Source organism: Poecilia mexicana, unplaced genomic scaffold (genome assembly GCF_051168715.1).
Source record: "Poecilia mexicana isolate PSO_F unplaced genomic scaffold, ASM5116871v1 scaffold_23, whole genome shotgun sequence".
Taxonomy (NCBI): domain Eukaryota; kingdom Metazoa; phylum Chordata; class Actinopteri; order Cyprinodontiformes; family Poeciliidae; genus Poecilia; species Poecilia mexicana.
This window is the reverse complement of record NW_028263392.1, coordinates 16,434,171-16,452,414: the sequence shown is the minus strand read 5'-3', so window position 1 is coordinate 16,452,414 and position 18,244 is coordinate 16,434,171. Positions and strand designations below refer to the sequence as shown.

Sequence of the window (18,244 nt, the reverse complement as noted above, 5' to 3'; positions counted from 1 at the left end):
CTAAAGTTGCAGATAGTAGCTCTGGAAAACGAGACTCGGGCAGCCCTAGCACAAAATGTATGAAAATACAAAGTTAAAACTAAATTAAACACCTCATATTGTTAAATAACGCTTTGGAGCTTCTGGTTAGGAAGCGCATTCGAAACCTTTGTTTGAAATGGAGCGTTAAATTCAAGTCTCCATTACAGACCAGAGACAACTAAAGAGAATGCAACGTTGTATTAATTCATTTGAGGAGCCGGAAGTTTATCTGGAGGAAATAAATGACGATGCAGAAGTTAATTAGACTGCAACATGCGCAGTGCGCTGCTCAACCACTGCGGAAGTAACTCATCCAGCGGATTTAACAAATGGAGCCTCCTGGGTTCACGTTACCCAGGCGAGCGGCGCTCTGGAGGAGCTGCAGACGTAACATCTGAACACCACGCAATCAATCAATCAATCAATCAATCAATCAATCAACCAATCAATCCTGGTAAAAGCGCACACCGGACCGCTCAGGGTAAAACACTGAGTTCAGTTGATCTGTTTGGATCAGACAGATCCAACTGACTCATGAATTAGCGCAGATTTTTCTGCAGATGGGAACCAGGAGGAAGGGCGTTCAGACCCCAGCGGGTGAAGTGATGCTAATTTAAGTGAAGTCGCTTAATTTAATTTATTAAAAGTTATTGGGGCCTCAGTCAGTGGTTTTTGTTACTACGGAGAAAAATGTAGATACATTTATCTGCTTAATCTGTGATGGGATCTGGATTCACCGTGAATATTAACTAAACCGCATAAAATGCGACTAAATAGCCGATGTTACTATGATTGTAATTTCACGGATAAAAATAGTACATGACCGAATTTTTTATGTTGTCGGTCAAGATAAAGTCTAGCGCCACCTGCCGCCCTGACACCAACTCACACATTTTCATTCATAGTCTTACTTGTAAATCGATGTTTCTTTTCTTGGACGTTTTGATGTTAGCTTGTCCATGTCTCAGTTTTATTCGCTGGTAAAACCAATCAGCAGCTTGAGGTGACTCTGCTGCTCTCTAGTGGCGAGAAGCCGTAACGTTGGCTGGTAACAATCGGAATGCATTATGGGAGATGTAGTTTGAAGTCAATTCGTGCTCAAAACCTATTTTAAGTCAATCTTGGGCCTATAAAACGCTGGGTGGCCACATAAAATGACATGGCGGGCCACATGTGTCCCGCGGGCCTTGACTTTGACACATGTGATCTAACCAATGGAGCAGCAAAGGCGGGATTAAGGACAGTTTTTACGTTTCATATGACGTTGAAAAAGTGCAAAAATGATTCAGTATAATACGTCAAAAAAAGGTTAAAAATTTAGTCATAGTAAGGTAATACGTCAAAAATAAGCAAAAATGAGACATAGTACGACGTCTGTTTTTAAATGAGTCATACTATGGCGGCAAGTAAGTGCATAAATGACGCATCAATATGATGTGAAAAAAGTGCTAAAACAACACATAGTATCATTTCGAAAAATTGAAAAGTGAGTCATAGCATAGCAATATGCCGAAAATATGCAAAAATTACTTATAGTATAGTATGACATTGAAAAGGTTAAAAAATATTACATTACATTGAAAATGTGCAAAAATAATAGCTTGTCATGAGCTTGAAAACATGCTTATGCTAAAACAAATAACTTACAGTTTACAATGATGTTCAAAATGAACAAAAAAGTTTTATAGTCCACTTTGACATTTAAAATGAGTACAATGAGTCGTAGTTGGCATTTAAATTCTTAGTGGATCACGGATTAACAAAAAAAATCTGATCTTAATTGGAATTTCAGAAAGTACACAACTTTTCACTTCTAAGAAAATAAATTAGAGTATTCCATCAATACTATCTTAATCTATATAAGTATACCGAGTCTGTAGTGATGCATCTTTTCAAAGAAAATTGAAATTTTTCTTTTTATCTTTAAGCACATTGCCCGTTTTGAGTTTTATTTATATGAATGGTTTGTTAAGTTGCTTTTGTAGTGAATTTACTTTTGAGGAAAGTGGTAGTTACAAACTAGATGAATTAAATAAAGTCATGCATCTGAAGTGGACAGTCAACATTAAGGGGGAAAAAAATCTGTTTTATTCAATGCAGTTTGAATGTAATTTCTAATTCTGCCCACAAGGGGGCAGTGTTGTCCCATTAAAATAAAACTTTTCTTCTTCATGAAGCGTCAGGATAATAGTACATTTTATTCTTAATGCATCTGCACACCTGAAGTAATATTCACTTGATATACCCAATTAAAAAACTAATTGGGTATTTTAACACCCAATTAGTTTTTTAATACTAATTGAGGTAATATTTTAAAGTTAATCCAATTCTAGTGTCAGTCCCTAAAAATGAGCTGCTTTACTTTGATATTTTTGTTTTTAGTCTTTAAATGGCTCATCTGTTGTTCATACAAAGCTGGTTCTCCTCTTTTTAATATCATTTTCCCTCAGGTGTAAAGATTCGTGTCAACTCTAATCATGCTCTTAGCCGCCAACAACTGAAAATCCATTGCAGTAATGTTGAAAATACATTTTTTAATACCTCGTACTCTTAGTTTCAGGTCAAACTTTCCTCTTAATAAAACCGCAAACTCAAAACAAGCATTTACAGAATGAAATGACGGCTGCACCGAGTTTTTCACTCGTATAGTTTTTATTCATGAGACTTCCTTCCACAACCAGGTTCAGCACATTTCAGTTTCCATCAGTTTTTCACAGCAAATAACACAAGAAAGGCATCTGCTTTACTGAGGCCTGATGTGTGAGGAGCGACTGAAGCCTGCAGTCGCTCCCAGTCCAGCGTGGCACAGAAGGTTTTATGAGGTGAAATCTCATATCAAACAGTAACAAAAGTAGAAAAACCTGAAATATGGCAAGAAAAACATCAGATTTGAAGAGTCAGATATCCATTTTACCCTGAAGATGTGAGAACAAGTCTGAGCAAATTAAGCTAGCAGCTTCCACATGAGTTGTGACTTCCATGATTATTATTTGCCTCCTGATCCAGTTGAAGAGTTGATCATGTCCTGAGGTTTGAACGGTTCCCACAATCCAGGAACTAATCCATCCTTAATTCACCTAAACTCAGTTTAAATCCCTAAATTAAACATTAAATTAAACTGGATTTGTGTTGGAGCAACAAACAGCCATCCTGCTGTTATGAATAAACCTGTTTATTGACACAAAGACTAACTTAAAGTTACAGCGTTCACACAAGATTTAAAGTCATAAAGAATGTTTTGATGTATTAAGACGATACTTGAATATGTCAGTTACAGATAAAATAATATTTATATAAAGTTTCTGAGGCAGTTTTATACATATGGATTAATTCTACCTCTAAATTAATGTTAGTTCTTAAAATATGTTTTTATGAAATTATTTAGAGTCAGATACCAATATTGGCCACCGGGTGGTGCTCTCGAGTATTTTTCTAGCTTAGTCTCATTTTTGGTTAGATTTATAAATAAATACATAGAAAACAAAAATGTTAAATGTTTGGTTTTATAATCAGTTATTTTAGTGTGTGTTAGTGCACATTTGATCTATTTTACAAATAAAGAAATATATTTTTGCTTTTTTGTTGCAATTTAACATTAAAAAAATCCTCAGCAGTGATGAAAAACTCATTTCTGAGGGGAACAAACCAGTTAAATGGTTTCCTCTCAGTTTGCTGAAAGCTCTGCTCTGGTTTTAATCCCAGCCGTTCTAAAAGCAGCTCTCTCTCCTTTCAAGTGCTAATTTTAAAAAGCTTTTCCACGCAGATAAAATTACACTCAACTAACGGGAGTGAATCTCAGGTTGGAAAGACTTCACTAAGTCCTGAGGCAGAGGACTTTTCCTCCCTGATGTACTGAAGAAGGAAAAACTAAATTTAAATCCTTTTCATTTCTGAGAGCAGCAGAAATATGACGATTTCCTCCAAGTGTAACCTTGGAGTTTTGTACCTGTTTAAATTAGACATGCAGAAAAATAAATGCTTTTCTATAAAAACTGAACTATTACGGCAATCCCCAGCCGCCCAGTGGCATTTTAAATTCAAATTTAGTTACTGGAGATACTTACGACACCATACTAGAGCCACTGTAGATAGGAGAAAGAAACAAAAAAATTTCTAAAAAGAAATTAAGTACATTTCTTTGCTTCTAAAATCAACAATTTTCTTGGGAAAAAACATCTTGAAATTAAGGTTAAACGTCAGAAATCTTCTGGAAAAAAATTGGAAATTGCTGAGGTTCAAAAGTTGAAAATGTTGGACTTTTGCAACTCAAAAAATTTCTGAATGTCAAAAATGTATGATTTTTGAAACTCAGAACTGTCCATGTTTTTTCCAGACAATTTCTGAAATCAATCTAAAAATTTAAGTTTTTTTCTAGCAAAATTCTGACTTTTCAAACTCAGAAATTTCCAAATTTATTCCAGAAAGTTTCTGAGATTGATCTCAAAATTTCTCCCTTTTTTATGGAATACACTTTCAAGTTTTCAAACTTTTTTTTTCAGAAACTTTCTGAGATTAAGCTCAAAGTTTTTAAGTTTTTTTTGGTGGAAATTATCACCTTTTCTCCATCTACTAGGATCCTAATACGCCATCAAAGATTGTATAATCTTGTATTAATCAATTTAAAGTTTTGGCTTTAGGTATCTTAGCCTTAATTTACATATATGCTGAATATTGCTTCAAATTAAGATTTCATAAAAAAAACACAACTGCACTGTTAGCTAACTACTGTTAGCTGAACGTTTGGCTAACAGCTGATACTTCTTTACTTTCACAGCTGGTTTATTAGGATTAAAATAATCCTAATAAACAGATAAATGTTGGTTTATAAAACTAGATAATCTGGAAAAATAATTATAGCAAAATCTTTTTCAACCTTGTTGCTGTAGGCAACCTGATGCTGCTAGCTAGCCTGCATTAGCTGTTAGCGCATAATTTCAAAATTAAAAGTTGTGATTAGTTACGTTGTACAGCAATTGATTTGATTTAGTTACTCATATAACCTTAAAACCTGCAGTTAGTTCACAAACGTAGTTTTCTGTGAAAAGGCAAGACCATAAAACAATCAGCAATATTTGTTTTAACCGTAGCTTTCTAAGAGCCTTTAGACCCTCAAACATATAGAATTAAATACATTTTAACTGGAATAAAAATTACAATTAATCTCTATATCACTTTTGATTAAATTGTAATAAAATATATACAATAAATGTAGATATTATAAATATATTAATTTTACCAACAACTACCTGTCTATAAAAAGAATGAAACATGAACAGTTAGCATAGCAGAATTATTTTTGAATTTAGTTAATAAATACTGTAACAAGTATAAATATTAAATTATAAATTTGTATAATGTTATGTGAATGATTATGGAAATTATTCTGACCAAACTTATTTTAGCTTTAGCATTAGCTATGCTAAAGCAATCAGCTCACTACCTTAATAAAGATAAATAATTAGTGCATTAAAAAAATTAAAAGCAATTCTTACAGAAATAATGTTATCAATAAAAATTCTTCATGGATACATAAAACACACCTTGAACATGCAGAAGAAATGTTGAAACGCCGTCTGCTAACTGATAACTGTTTATGTAGTCAGCCTTATTTATTAATTTAAATTATTTAAGTACAATTTTAGTTCAACATGGACAGATTGTTCTGAAAAATACAAAAGTTCAAAGTTGTCTGCCTTTTTCTTCCTTTATCAATGTAAATAGACCAAAAGTAAGCTAATATATTTTTAGTTAGTTTTAATGGCTTCTTTGAAGTTAAAGTCTTATAAATACTGAACAATTATCCTGAAATACTCGCTGTTACCTTCCTAAATAAAATGTTGTTAGACGTAGAAAAATCTTAAGTTGTGCTTCTGATGTCAGAAATGTACCAGTGGTTGAGGAAATGTAAAATTAGTTAAACATGTTTTATATTTTAATGCAAAAACAATTTCTGTGCAACTGAATTCAACATTAGACTGGGGAAGAGGATCAGGGCCAGTGAAAAAAACAGAATGCTAACTTTATTCCTCAGAATTCTGACTTTATCCTAAAAACTCTGACTTTAAATTTATTTTTTTCCTCAGAATTCTGACTTTAATCCCAAGATTTTGACTTAAAAAAATCAGAACTCTAATAAAAGTAACAATTCTCCAAATTTTGACTTTTCGCCCTTTAAAAATTTTTACAATTTTGACTTTAACCCCAAAATTCTCACTCAGAACTCTGATTTTTTTTCTCTCAAATTGTTGACTTTAATTCTGATTTAAATTTCAGAATTCTGGCTTTAATCACATAATTTTGACTTTAATCCCAGGATTCTGATTTTTTTGAAATCAGTAAAAATTGGTCATATTTTGACTTTAACCTCAGAATTCTGACTTTAAACTCAGAATTCAGGCTTCTCTCTCAAAATTTTGGCTTCAGAATTCAGAATTTTTAAAAATCAGAATTCAGAAGTTTGACTTTTTAAAAATTATAATTCTGATTTTTGAACCCAGAATATTACAGAATTCTGATAAAAAAAAAAATCTAAATTATTTTTTTTCTTTGGCACTAATCTTCTTCCATACTGAAACAGATAGTCCAGCCATCATTTCTTTTAGTTTTTGAAATCCTTTCAGTTTTTCCTGGCTAAAACGTTGTTTTCACTTGGCAGCTCCTTTTCTGCACATGTCGAAGCCATAAACCAGCAGCAGCCAGTAAAGCCAACCTTCGATGACCTCTCACCTCGTTTGGTTTGGGTCGGTGTTCAGAACCTGTTGCTCAGTCCATCACAGTCTGAAGCACCGTCACCAAGCTGAACCCAACTGTCAGTCCGTTCCAGGCGGATCCGGCCGCAGCGCCGCCTCGAGGCAGTAATGAGTAATTGCAAGACGGGCTCGGCTCAGCTTGAACGCGGACTGTTGCCGAGGCGACGCGTCGCAGCTTAAAGTCGTGCTTCATTGCAGAATATTGTTCTGGACCATACGGGACGCTGAGCGTTTCTGTCAGAACCTCGTGACCCGGATACGACACCTGAGACCAAAATGAGAAGGAAAGAAAAAAATGAGAAACTTTGACTTTTTGTTCCTGCAGGACAGATTTGACATCAGGGACATAGTTACATTTACTCGAAAAACTGTCATTTTAGGAGTATTCTATGTTTTACTTTTTATTTTTACTAAAGTAGTTTTATTAAGAAGTATTTTTACTTTTACTTAAGTAAAATTTCTGGATTTTCTTCCCACTGAATGAAAAAAAAAATGTTTTAAACAAAAATTCACGAGACTCAGACACTTTTGTTATTTTTGTTACTAATATGAGTCATTGTAATTTTTGCCATTAAAACTAAAACATTTCTACATCATTTCTTTCCTGCAGCCATTTGTAACGAAGCCTCGCTCTGCGTCGCCTGATTCGCTTCAGATGGAAACACGGCTAATTTGCATTTTCTTTTAAGAATTTGCATTCCTTATTTGAAAAGATTAGTTTTTTCCTTCTTGTGCTGCCATGCATAGTTTAACACCTGAGATCTAATCAGTGCAGGTAAAGTTTAAAAAGTAGTAATTGTCATTTACTTTGAAGGTGTAGTTTCCAGGCAGCAGCAAGCGGTAATATTCTCCATGCTGGTTGGTTCTGAACGGACACATGTTCCTGCGACCCTCGACCTCCACCACCGCGTTCTGCACCGGCATCCCCCAACCATCAAACACTTGACCTTTCACCCCTAAGAGACAGACAGAGACCCATCAATCCTCTCGGCGCCTGGTGTTAGCTTCGGGCTAAAGCTAATACCCGGTTCTCACCCAGGTGGACCTGCTGGATGTAAGCTAGCAGAGCCTTTTTGTTGTCCATCCACAGGGCAGGAAGTTCTTTGGGTTGAGGAAACTTGCAGCAGGAAAGCTCCAGGGTCAGCTCCAAACACTGCGCCCAAACGTAGTTGTAGTCCTGCATCCCACCTGGAACCACACAGAGGCTCTTAAAGGGGCGGTGTTATGCGTTTTCCAGTCATGATTACCCATAGCTTCTGTATTTTGTTTTGTCTTTTAGTTGTTTATTGTCGTTAGATCAGGTTTATTTGCTCCTGGGGTTCTTTTAGCCTTTAGGTCAGGGGTGGCCAAGTCCAGTCCTCGAGAGCCACCATCCTGCAAGTTTTAGAAGTATCCTTACTCCAACAGACCGGGATCAGCTCTACAGAGGCCTGATAACGAGCCATTCATTTGATTCAGGTGTGTTGAAGCAGGGATGCATCTGAAAGTTGCAGGATGGTAGCTCTCGAGGACTGGACTTGGCCACCCCTGCTTTAGGTTTTTGTTTTGCCTCGTTGCTCCTCTCTGCCACACCTCTCTCACTCAGCCTGGCTGCTGCTCTCCCCTCACAGCTGCACCCAGTTTCTAATTAGCACCGGCCCATTCTTCTACAAATTAAGCTCCCAATGTCAAACTCAAGGCCCGGGGGCCAAATCTGGCCCACTGCAGCTCTTGACATGGTCCCTCAAACTCCAGATGCCAAATTCATGCATAATCAACAGATCCCTGCAGTTTTTCTTGCAAATGCATAATTTAGAGCTTAAAGTAAATTTTCTATAAAAACTGACAAAACACTGAGTGATGCTAACTTCCACCTGCAGGTGGCAGTATTTCTTACTTTTACACTTCTGCCTCAGCTTTACTTCATGTCTGTGATCAATATGAGAAACAAAAAGACACGTTTAATGTACATGAGCACAAAAATCGCAAATATTTATAAATTAGCACTACAAAGTCTGTGATTTTGATTGGAGAAACTGGAGAAACTGATCAATATGAAACTTTAACAAGAACTTATGGAATACAGAACAAATATTGATTAATATTTTCACAGTTTGTTATTGAGTTTCATCATTCTGGTACAACTGGTCCTTTAACAACATTCAGGATCTTGATTTGGCACAAAATGAAAATGAGTTTGACTTTCCTGACTGAAAAGAACTTTATTCATGTTTTAACACCGTGAAATTGGGCCTCTGTCTCTTTAAAACTCCTGCTCTTTCTGAAGCTCCGCCTCCAGGAAGTCATCCCAACATGGCTTCTCAATTAACCCTTTAATGTTTTTAAACATTTCTCTGAGCAGCAGCTCCCATAATGAGCTAATTTACTAATTGCTGCTGGCTAGTCTGAAGGAACTGAGTGGAGGCGGAGCTGTGATTCGAAGGCGGAGCTAGGTCCACCCAGGTGTTTTGAACAGCTGGATAGTTGCCATGGAGATTAAAGGATTTTTTTCAAACAAGCTTAAAGAAAGAACTAACATAACATGATATAAATATTTTTAAAATACTGTAGTTTAGTTTTTACAGTTTTTGTGCTCACCTTCCAGCTTGTACCAGCTGTAGCCATTAGTGATGCCGTCCTGGAAAGGGCCACTGTCGTCGCAGAGGTTCCCCTTGTGCATGGAGGCGTGGTTGTATGAGTAAACCTTAGCCAGGTGGACGAACACGTCGTCATCAGGCGCGATGCTGGGCGAGACCATCCAACCAGAACCTGCAAAACCAGCCGGGAAACTGAAACCATTTCTAAAACCAATTAACACACCTTAAAGAAAAAGATACAGACTTAAATGGTTCAATTAAAACCTGCAGCAGAATTCAGCAACAAGAGGTTCCTGGGTTTGTTTCTACCTTGGTCGCTGTTGTCGTAAGGATAACTGGCCACCATGGCGCCTCCATGAAGGTTGGCGGAGAGAACAAAAGTTTCGCTTCGCAGCCAACCAATCACAGCTCTCACCTGCATCACATGACCAAAAAATCAGCTGAACAAAACACAACCGGACCTTAAATACAGCTGATAGACCCGTCACAATAACATTTTGCTGGGTGATAAATTATCTCAGAATTTATCGTGATAAGCAATAATATTGACCTTTTCCAAGTATTATAATGGTAATAATTCAAGAACACATCCTTCAAGATCGATAAACTATAAATGCTAATGATTATTTAACACTGGAACTGGAAGACGTTTAAATGTCCAGAATAAATAAAGCAACAGAAACAACAAACAAAATGATTTATATAGTGTCTATAAACAAAATTGCCCTTCAAAATAAGGGCCTAGTTGAGACCAAACACCAAACTTAAGATTTTATCATCCAGTTGTTGGAAAAACGATAAATCCAGTAAAATGGAAATTATTGAGCTAGTTTTAATTAATCATGCGATTAATTTATTTATTGCTTATTAAATATGGATTAATATAGCTCTACTATGGGGCTTTAGGAAGGCAGTTTAAATAAAATACTTATGTTGTTTTCAGCAGAGCTGGTTTGGATTTATTTATTTCTCATTTTTATATCAGGATGTGGTTTTTGCTCAGCTGCAGGGGAGGAAAGGAGCAAAATAAACTTCGTTTTCCTTCTTTAGTGGCAGGTCCAGACAGAAACTCCAACATCTGCCTGCTGGCATTTATCTGGCTGCTGCAGGAAAACATGACTGAACACAGATAAGTCAGGAAAGCACTATTTTGATTCATGTTTAAAATTGGTTGCAATATTTTTCAGAAACTGGATTGATCAGTCAAAGAAGTTGGTAGCTAGCCTCAGGGCATCTTAAAGCTACACAGGTAATTTAATGTTTAATAAATATCCACCATGACAGCCATAACTCATAAACCTGGTTGCCCCCCAAGGCATAGCACTGGAGCTTCTCCTATTTGCAATACAAACCACCTCAGTGGATCATATCGTCTGATCACCTGGATCTGTTACAATGCTAAGCTAATGAACCCAGCTAATGAAATTATAGGCTAATGATATTAAATTTAACCTCTCTCAAACTGAACTGCTCGTCTTTCCAGCCAAACCAAAATATCTGCACCCAAACTGAATCCTTATTTCTTACTAAATAAAAGTTCATGTGTCATGATCAACGACCAGCTAACTTTTATAGGGTAATAGTACTTTTAGCTACAGAGCCACTTCGTTTGTTAGCTAACAGTTTTTACAGCCACTTTGAAGGGTAGCTAGCAGTTAGCTGCCTTATAGCTATAATGCTTTACCAAATTTGAAGAGCAGCTAATAGTCCTTATAGCTAACAGTTTTTATAACTAACAGTTTTTATAGCCATCTAACATAGTACCTAACGGTATCATAAAACAACCTTAAAGGGAAGCTAATAGTTAGCCACCTGATAGCTATATACTTTACCAACTCTGAAGTAGCTAACAGTTCTTATAGCCATTTTGAGGAGTAGCTAATAATGCTAACATCCACTGTGAGGAGGAGCTAACAGTGTCTTGCACATTGAACTCCTACCAGGAATCATTTGAATCCTTTTTAAACCTAAATTGTTTAATTATAGATCTCGAAACAAGTACATCTGATTGTCAAAGTGTGTAAAGTTAACACTCTAAAAATGACTCAAATTAGGCCAAATTCATTAAATAAAAGCTCAAACTCCCTAACAAAAGGAGGAATCCCAACTGAAACCAACCTCAGCTTCCCTTTGCTCCTCATTCAGCTCCTGCTGCTTTCGAAGGCCAGCAAAAGCGTCAGGAAATCCCCGATTCAGATCGACGCCGTTATGGTTTGCCCTAAAGCGGACAGAGATCGATCAGATCGGAGGGAAACATCAAGACATCAGAAATGTCTGAGCCAGAGAGAAACGAGAGGGTGGGAACCAAACTGGAACAAAGTCAGTAAAATAAAACAGTGAGGAATTTCCTGGAAGAAAACCAGTTAGAGGAAAGGTGTCCAAATTGTGGTGCGTGGGCCATTCGTGGCCCTCAATGTGACTTTGTGTGGCCTGTGATCACAAAAAAAGAAAAAGCTCAAAATTGGTTTTGCATCTGAAAGAGCTTTAAAATATTTATAAAAGACAATAATCTCACAAAAAATGTTTCTTTAAAAAAATATGGCAGCTAACACACAAAGTACTCATATTTTATCACGTTAATTCAGTTTCATATTAAAACCAGATTTCTACTGAAGAGCATATGTTTGGTAAATATATCCTGACATTCTGTTCTTCTTACAACGATATTGTTTTGAGAAAATGTTTAAATAACATAATGGTAACAAAAACACATTCTCAAAGATCAATAAACTTTAAATTCTAATGCACATGGAGGACATTTTAAATATCCAAAATAAATAAACAAACAACGAATAAAATGAATTATAAACAAAATGTCTTTCAAAAGAATGGAAATTTGAGACCAGAGAGGCAGATGAAAGAGAGAAAAGAGAAAAACAATAAATAAATTATTGAGCTCTTTTTAATTCATTGTGTGATTAACCGGTTTATTGCTTATTACAACAAGCCTAATCAGAAAAGCTAAAATCAAAAACATGCCACACTTTTCAGAATTAAATCTGTGAAAAAGTTTGAAGTTCAACTAAAACAAATTTTAAAAAATCCGGTAAAAATCTGAACTCAAGATAAAACATCGAGTTTGAAGAAAATGGTGCAGAACTAAGAACAAATCAAGTTTCTGCCCCGTTCTGTTTAATGCAAGAGGAAAAAATCATTCTAAGGTTTGGAACCCACAGACCACACACTCGGCTTAATGAGGTCGTAAAACACACACACACGACGGGACGCCGAGAGCCTTTAACCATCTGTCTACAATCTGACCCGTCGCCATGTGCGGTTTCCTGGTAATAAGAGTTTGGGCGTTGGAGCAAAACTGTTTAATTTTTGCACAATAAACATCTGATGCCACGAAATGTTCAGCTGGATTATTAGCTGCCTGTTAAAAAATATTTGGTAACACTTTATTTAAAGGGACTGACATAACACCCGTCTTTATGAATGTTTATGACAGTTGTCATGAAGTGTCATTCGGTAAATAATGACACTTTTAATGCAAAATTGCTCTAAAAGTTGCATTAAAAGTCCATTAAAAGAGCCAACTTTGCATGACTTTGTAAATTATGATAATTTAATGCAAAGTTGGCATTTTTAATGGACTTTCAATGCAACTTTTAGAGCAATTTTGCATTAAAACTGTCATTATTTACCGAATGACGCTTCATGACATCTGTCATAAAGACTCCTTCATGTTCATGACAGTGTCATGTCAGTCTTATGAACACCCCTTCAAATAAAGTGTTAGCCAACATTCTTCCTATTTTGATTTTCCATTTAGATTTTAAAATGTCTTAAAACATTAGAGGAAAGTGGAAACTAAAGGAAGTGATCTCCAGCTTTAAGGAAAAAACATCCTTGTTCTAACTACAGTACAACATTTTAGCTACGTTGCCATAAAATGCCTCATTTTATTTAAGTTTTAAATACAAATCTGATTTTAAACATTTACAGAATGTATAAAAAAGATGAAATATGAAAATATTTCTCGTAAAAATTATCAAAACAAAAAATCTGAACATATTCAGACATGAAATCTCCAGTAATACAAAGCTTTTACACCTTTCCGAAAGTAAAAACTAATTTTCAAGATTTAACTTCAGACAGTGAGAAATTAAAAAATTTGTCTTTTTATTAAGCGAATGTAAATACCTGGTTGCAACTGTTAATAATCTTTTCAAAATTTACGCTGTTAACCAAACATTATATTGCACTTTATTACCAAAATGTTCGGCATGAATTTTAATAACTTTCAAGCACTTTAAACAGAATTCAAGTACTTTCCAAACCCTGAAAACACCTAAATTTAATGACTTTCAAGAATTTCAAGCACCATACAAACCCTGGTACATAACTGCTTCCATTCACAAAAAATAAAACTTTGAAATGTGTAAGAAGAATTTAAAAAGCATGCCGCACTTTTCAGATGGTTACTCAGGGAAAAAAAGTGAAGCTCTAAACTCGTTCTTCATTTTTACTATAATCACCATTTTGTCTGTGAGATAAAGTCCCAGTAAAACGAAGTGGTTTGGGTTTACCTTCCCTGGCTCATCAGGCAGTTTGTGTCGGCCTCGTCAAAGCCGTCCGGGTTCATGGTCGGCAGGATGTGGATGCGCGTGCTGTTCAGCAGCTGCAGCGACCAGGTCTCGTTGTCACGGTAACCGCGGACCAGCTCGGCGATCAGCTGGAGGAGGAGAACGCGACCCAGAACCTGAGCAAAACCAAAAACAGACAGACAGCTGGTCAGTTTGTGTTTAACACAGAGGGGTTTGTTTACAACAAACAGGCTCAGGAAATGATTAGTCGACTGTTTCCATGGCGATTCCCGCCTTTTTACAGCCGGTCTTCGTCGCGAGGCAGAGTGAAACTACGAGCTGCGACTAAAAGCTGCTGAGAGGCAGAACATCTTTACAGCGTTTTCTGCTGGTCGTATGGAAGGCTGCAGACATTTAGAAGATTTACGGAAAAAATTCAGAATTCTGACTTTTTCTCATTTTCGAAGAATTTTGACTCTAAACTCAGAATTTTGTTTTTCAGAATGAGACCAGAAGTCAAGATTTTGAGAAGTCAAAAAAAAAAAAAATCACAATTTTGACATATGTTCAGAATTCTCAGGAATAAAAATCTGAATTTTGATTTTTTTTTTCTTACAATTCTGAATTCTTCAAAAAAAAAAAAAAAAAAAAAAAATTCTCAGAATTTTGACTTTTGGCTCAGAGTTCAGATTTTTTTTCTCAGAATGAGACCCCAAGTCATAATCCTGAGAAAATGTCTGAATTCTCAGGCAGAATTAAATTTCTTTATTTTTTTTCTCAGAATCTTGAGTTTTGGTTTTTAAATTTTTTTCTAATAACTCTGACTTTTTTCTGAATTTTTTCTTTAGCGGCCCTTTTCTTCTTATGTAAAAGCGAGCCTTTGTTTCAAGATCTAATAGAGGAAAGTTTTCTAAAAATCAGAGCTGAAGTGTTCTGGGAGTGAATTCAGGGTTTGTCAGTGTGAACTCTGAACTCTGAGCTGATTTGACATAAAACTGTGTTTCCCACAGCAGCAGAAACACACTGGGTGGAAGAGCCGAGAAATATATTTGTTAAAATGAACAAACTGTACATGTGGACATTAAACTGAGATCATTTAAACTGATTTGAATGAAATCAGTTTAAATCTGAAATAGTTACTGAATATTTGAAAAGGGTCAAATCCTAAAGGGTGTGACATCATCAGATATGGAAAAATGTACAAAAAATTCTACAATTTAATGCACAAATGTATAAAAACCGAAAATGGTATCAAAGTAAAAATATATTTAGAAAATCTCCAACTTTCTGTTGTTTCTGCTGTGAAGTAAAAATAAGTTATGGAGCTACAATGAGACTTTTGTTTTGCTTAAACGTTGCTAATTGCATGAAGATTGAAAACTGTATCGTCACAAAAAGCAGGAGCTAATTTTTCCAGACTGAGTCACTTGTTTAGTGTTTTTGTTTTCAATTCTAGACGAAAAAATTACAGGAAATGAATAAAAAATACATCCATAATAATGATAAATATGCTTCGATGTATCACGAAAAGAGAAACTGTAGCAGATATATTTAGTTATTTTGTGTTTTGTCTTTGAAGCAATGCGAGTCGGAGAGGTGGAAACCAGATCCAGTCACAGGTAGGCGGCTCTTCCTAGAAGGAAGGGGATCGTATTGGGAGAAAAGGAAAACTCTGTGAATGACTGCGAGTTTCAGGAAGCAGAAAAGGAGAAGGGTGGGAAAGGTGAGAAGGTGTAAATGCTCAGAGTCTTTAGAGACAAGTCAGGACGAGTCGCTGCCTCCAGCCATCGTTCTTCTCTCCTTTGTCATCCATCTGAACGGCTTCCTGTCACAGTCAAACACACCCTGCTGGAATGGTTGCACAGCACGGCTGCGGCCCCAATAGAAACTGTTCTGTGTTTTTATTGCGCGCATCGAAAGGCTGAGATCTCAATCTTCTGTGGCACAAAGCGCCATTGTTCCCAAGCAGACATCAGCGATGCTCTTTTTCCTGCCATGTTCCTTTATCTGATGTTTATTTAGTCTCAGCATCAAAAAAACACACAAACTAGATAAATACAATGTGCTTGAATTGTTGCGCTGATTCAAACACTTCCAAGGAAAAGCTACAAGATTGGGTTAAATTTGTGGAAAATTGTTTCATTTTTAAAGTGAGAAAATGGAAATTTTCTAAGCTTTTGTTCCCAAATTGATCCACTAAGTTATTTTTGCCTCTAAACAGGTAGAATCTGGTTAGTACCAAGCTAGCTGCAGAAAAGTTTGATATCCAGTCTGGCAGCACATATGATGGAGCTAAAACGTTAGCTGCACTAACCCCATAGCACTAATCATGAAGATTAGCTCTGCTAAACACAACAACACTGGTATTTACAAGAAGCTAATGCTAAAACGTATCCAATACATTGTTTAACTAAGCTAATGCTAAAGCATATCCAACACACTCTTTAACTAAGCTAATGCTAAAGCATATCCAACACACTCTTTAACTAAGCTAATGCTAAAGCATATCCAACACACTCTTTAACTAAGCTAATGCTAAAGCACTGCACCAACACAGTATTTAATGAAGCTAATGCTGAAGAGCTACACCGACATTAGTATTTAGTGGAAGCTAAGGCTAAAGCACTAACTTCAATTCAAATTATATCTCCCCTTGAAAAACTATAATCCCCAAACATCAATTTATTTTTATGGATTTAAGACTTTTTAAGGTCATAATTTTATATTCATGAAATTAGGACATTTTAAGGATGTTTTGAAAGTTAACATCCCAGTAATCTGGAAAAATTAATTTAGGGGAAGCTAAGTGCGCTAAATGTTTTCAAAGTTAGCAAAAGTGCCAAGTGAAAAACTAGCTATGCTATTAGCGGGTTAGCGGAAGCGTGTCCACTGCTCTCCTGTGGTTCCCAACAGCAGAAATCAGCCTTTCAGTCCAGCTGTGAACTAAAGGAGCTGGAATGATTTTAATGGAGGGATTTAAGTAAAGACCTGGATTAATGACTGAGCCTCAGAGATCATCTCAGCTCCAGGTATCTCAATTTAGCTCCAGTGTTGTTGAGTGTTTGGGCCACATCTACTCCTCATCAGTCATCAGATGTTTCTGGTCAGTTTAGAAAGAAGCTGAGGTTTGTTTATCTTGCTGTGCATTAGCAGAAGGGTTCAGCTTTTCAGCGAAGTAAAGGTGGAACATGTTAAAACCGTCTTCAAAAAGACGAAGCCTGAGGGAAGTTTTCTGCTAGATTTAACAGGAAGGACAGGAAATCTCCTCCTTTCCCCCAAAAGAAACAACATTTCTCAGCTAAAGCAGCTTAATCAAAATAATAAACACACCTTAAGGTGGAGAGGTTGTTGTTTTTATGCTGTTTTTCCTGTTGGTCCATTGTTTTTCTTGCAAATCATTAGCTAATTCAGCTAATATTGTTGAGTTTATTTAAATCTAATTCCTCCAACCATTTGCAGAGACAGAGGCTTGATTGAGGTTTCATGTTTCTGTAAGAACGCAGCTGTTTAGATCTGCTTCACTGTAAGAACAGAGCAAGCATTCATTTACTGTATCGGCGCAGAATAACAGGGCAGAATAAAACAGAGGCGCAGTGAAAAGTGTCTTTACATGCAGCTGCCGATGACTGTATCGTTGTCTTAAAGGTAAAATATAAAAAATGTAAAAAATAAAAGATGAGGAAAAACAATTTTTTTAATGCATGTACAAGGAAAAGTAAAAGTAAAAAAAGTCATTTTTGACAAAGGCACTTACATAAGAAAAAGTAAAAAGTGTATAAGAAACAAAAAATAAAAAATAAATATATTTTGATGAAAATGAATGCATAAGGGTAATAATTTTTTTTTACAAAAAAGCATGTATAAAGAAAAAAAAATCCATATTTTAGCTTTTATTTTTAAATATGTCATTTTTGGTCTTCCATATGAAATGGCTACTTTGATGGTGAAAGTTGCTCAGGTTTTGATTCGCCCACCCTGATGATGATAATAAAATAATCAATGATTCGGATGGGCAGAACCCGATCTCCTCAGGATAAATGAGGTCTGCAGAAACCGAACTCCACTGAAGGCAACATGAGCCGGCGCTCCTGCGACGTGTCTGTGTGTGTGTGTGTGTGTGTGTGTGTGTGTGTGTGTGTGTGTGTGTGTGTGTGTGTGTGTGTGTGTGTGTGCATACGAATCAGGAAGAAAGAAAGTCTTTTTCCGGACGTTTCTTCTGAAGCGACACACTCCACTGGTTCTGTTAACCAACCCTGTGTGTGTGTGTGTGTGTGTGTGTGTGTGTGTGTGTGTGTGTGTGTGTGTGTCCAGGCGTGACTCGTCTCTTTAAGGACGTTCCCACTGACTCGCACGCATTAGTGGCGCCGAC

At 36.2% G+C, this 18,244-nt stretch overlaps 1 protein-coding gene across 2 annotated transcripts in view; it reads right to left on the bottom strand.

Annotated features, from left to right (window-relative positions):
• Positions 1 to 18,244, bottom strand: part of cpm (carboxypeptidase M) — a 35,831-nt gene that overhangs the window by 6,948 nt on the left and 10,639 nt on the right. The window contains exons 5-11 of one of the 2 annotated variants that reach the window (XR_015762119.1): positions 13,879 to 14,051; positions 11,465 to 11,564; positions 9,656 to 9,761; positions 9,348 to 9,518; positions 7,806 to 7,958; positions 7,578 to 7,726; positions 6,748 to 7,035 (exon numbers count right to left, since the gene is read on the bottom strand). Coding sequence is in view for 1 of the 2 variants with exons in the window: in XM_014999018.2 (XP_014854504.1) it covers positions 6,784 to 7,035; positions 7,578 to 7,726; positions 7,806 to 7,958; positions 9,348 to 9,518; positions 9,656 to 9,761; positions 11,465 to 11,564; positions 13,879 to 14,051 (1,104 nt within the window). In the remaining variant the exon portion in view is untranslated. Of the gene's footprint in view, positions 1 to 2,654; positions 7,036 to 7,577; positions 7,727 to 7,805; positions 7,959 to 9,347; positions 9,519 to 9,655; positions 9,762 to 11,464; positions 11,565 to 13,878; positions 14,052 to 18,244 lie in introns of those variants that run through there. The other variant, XM_014999018.2, reaches the window with a different exon arrangement.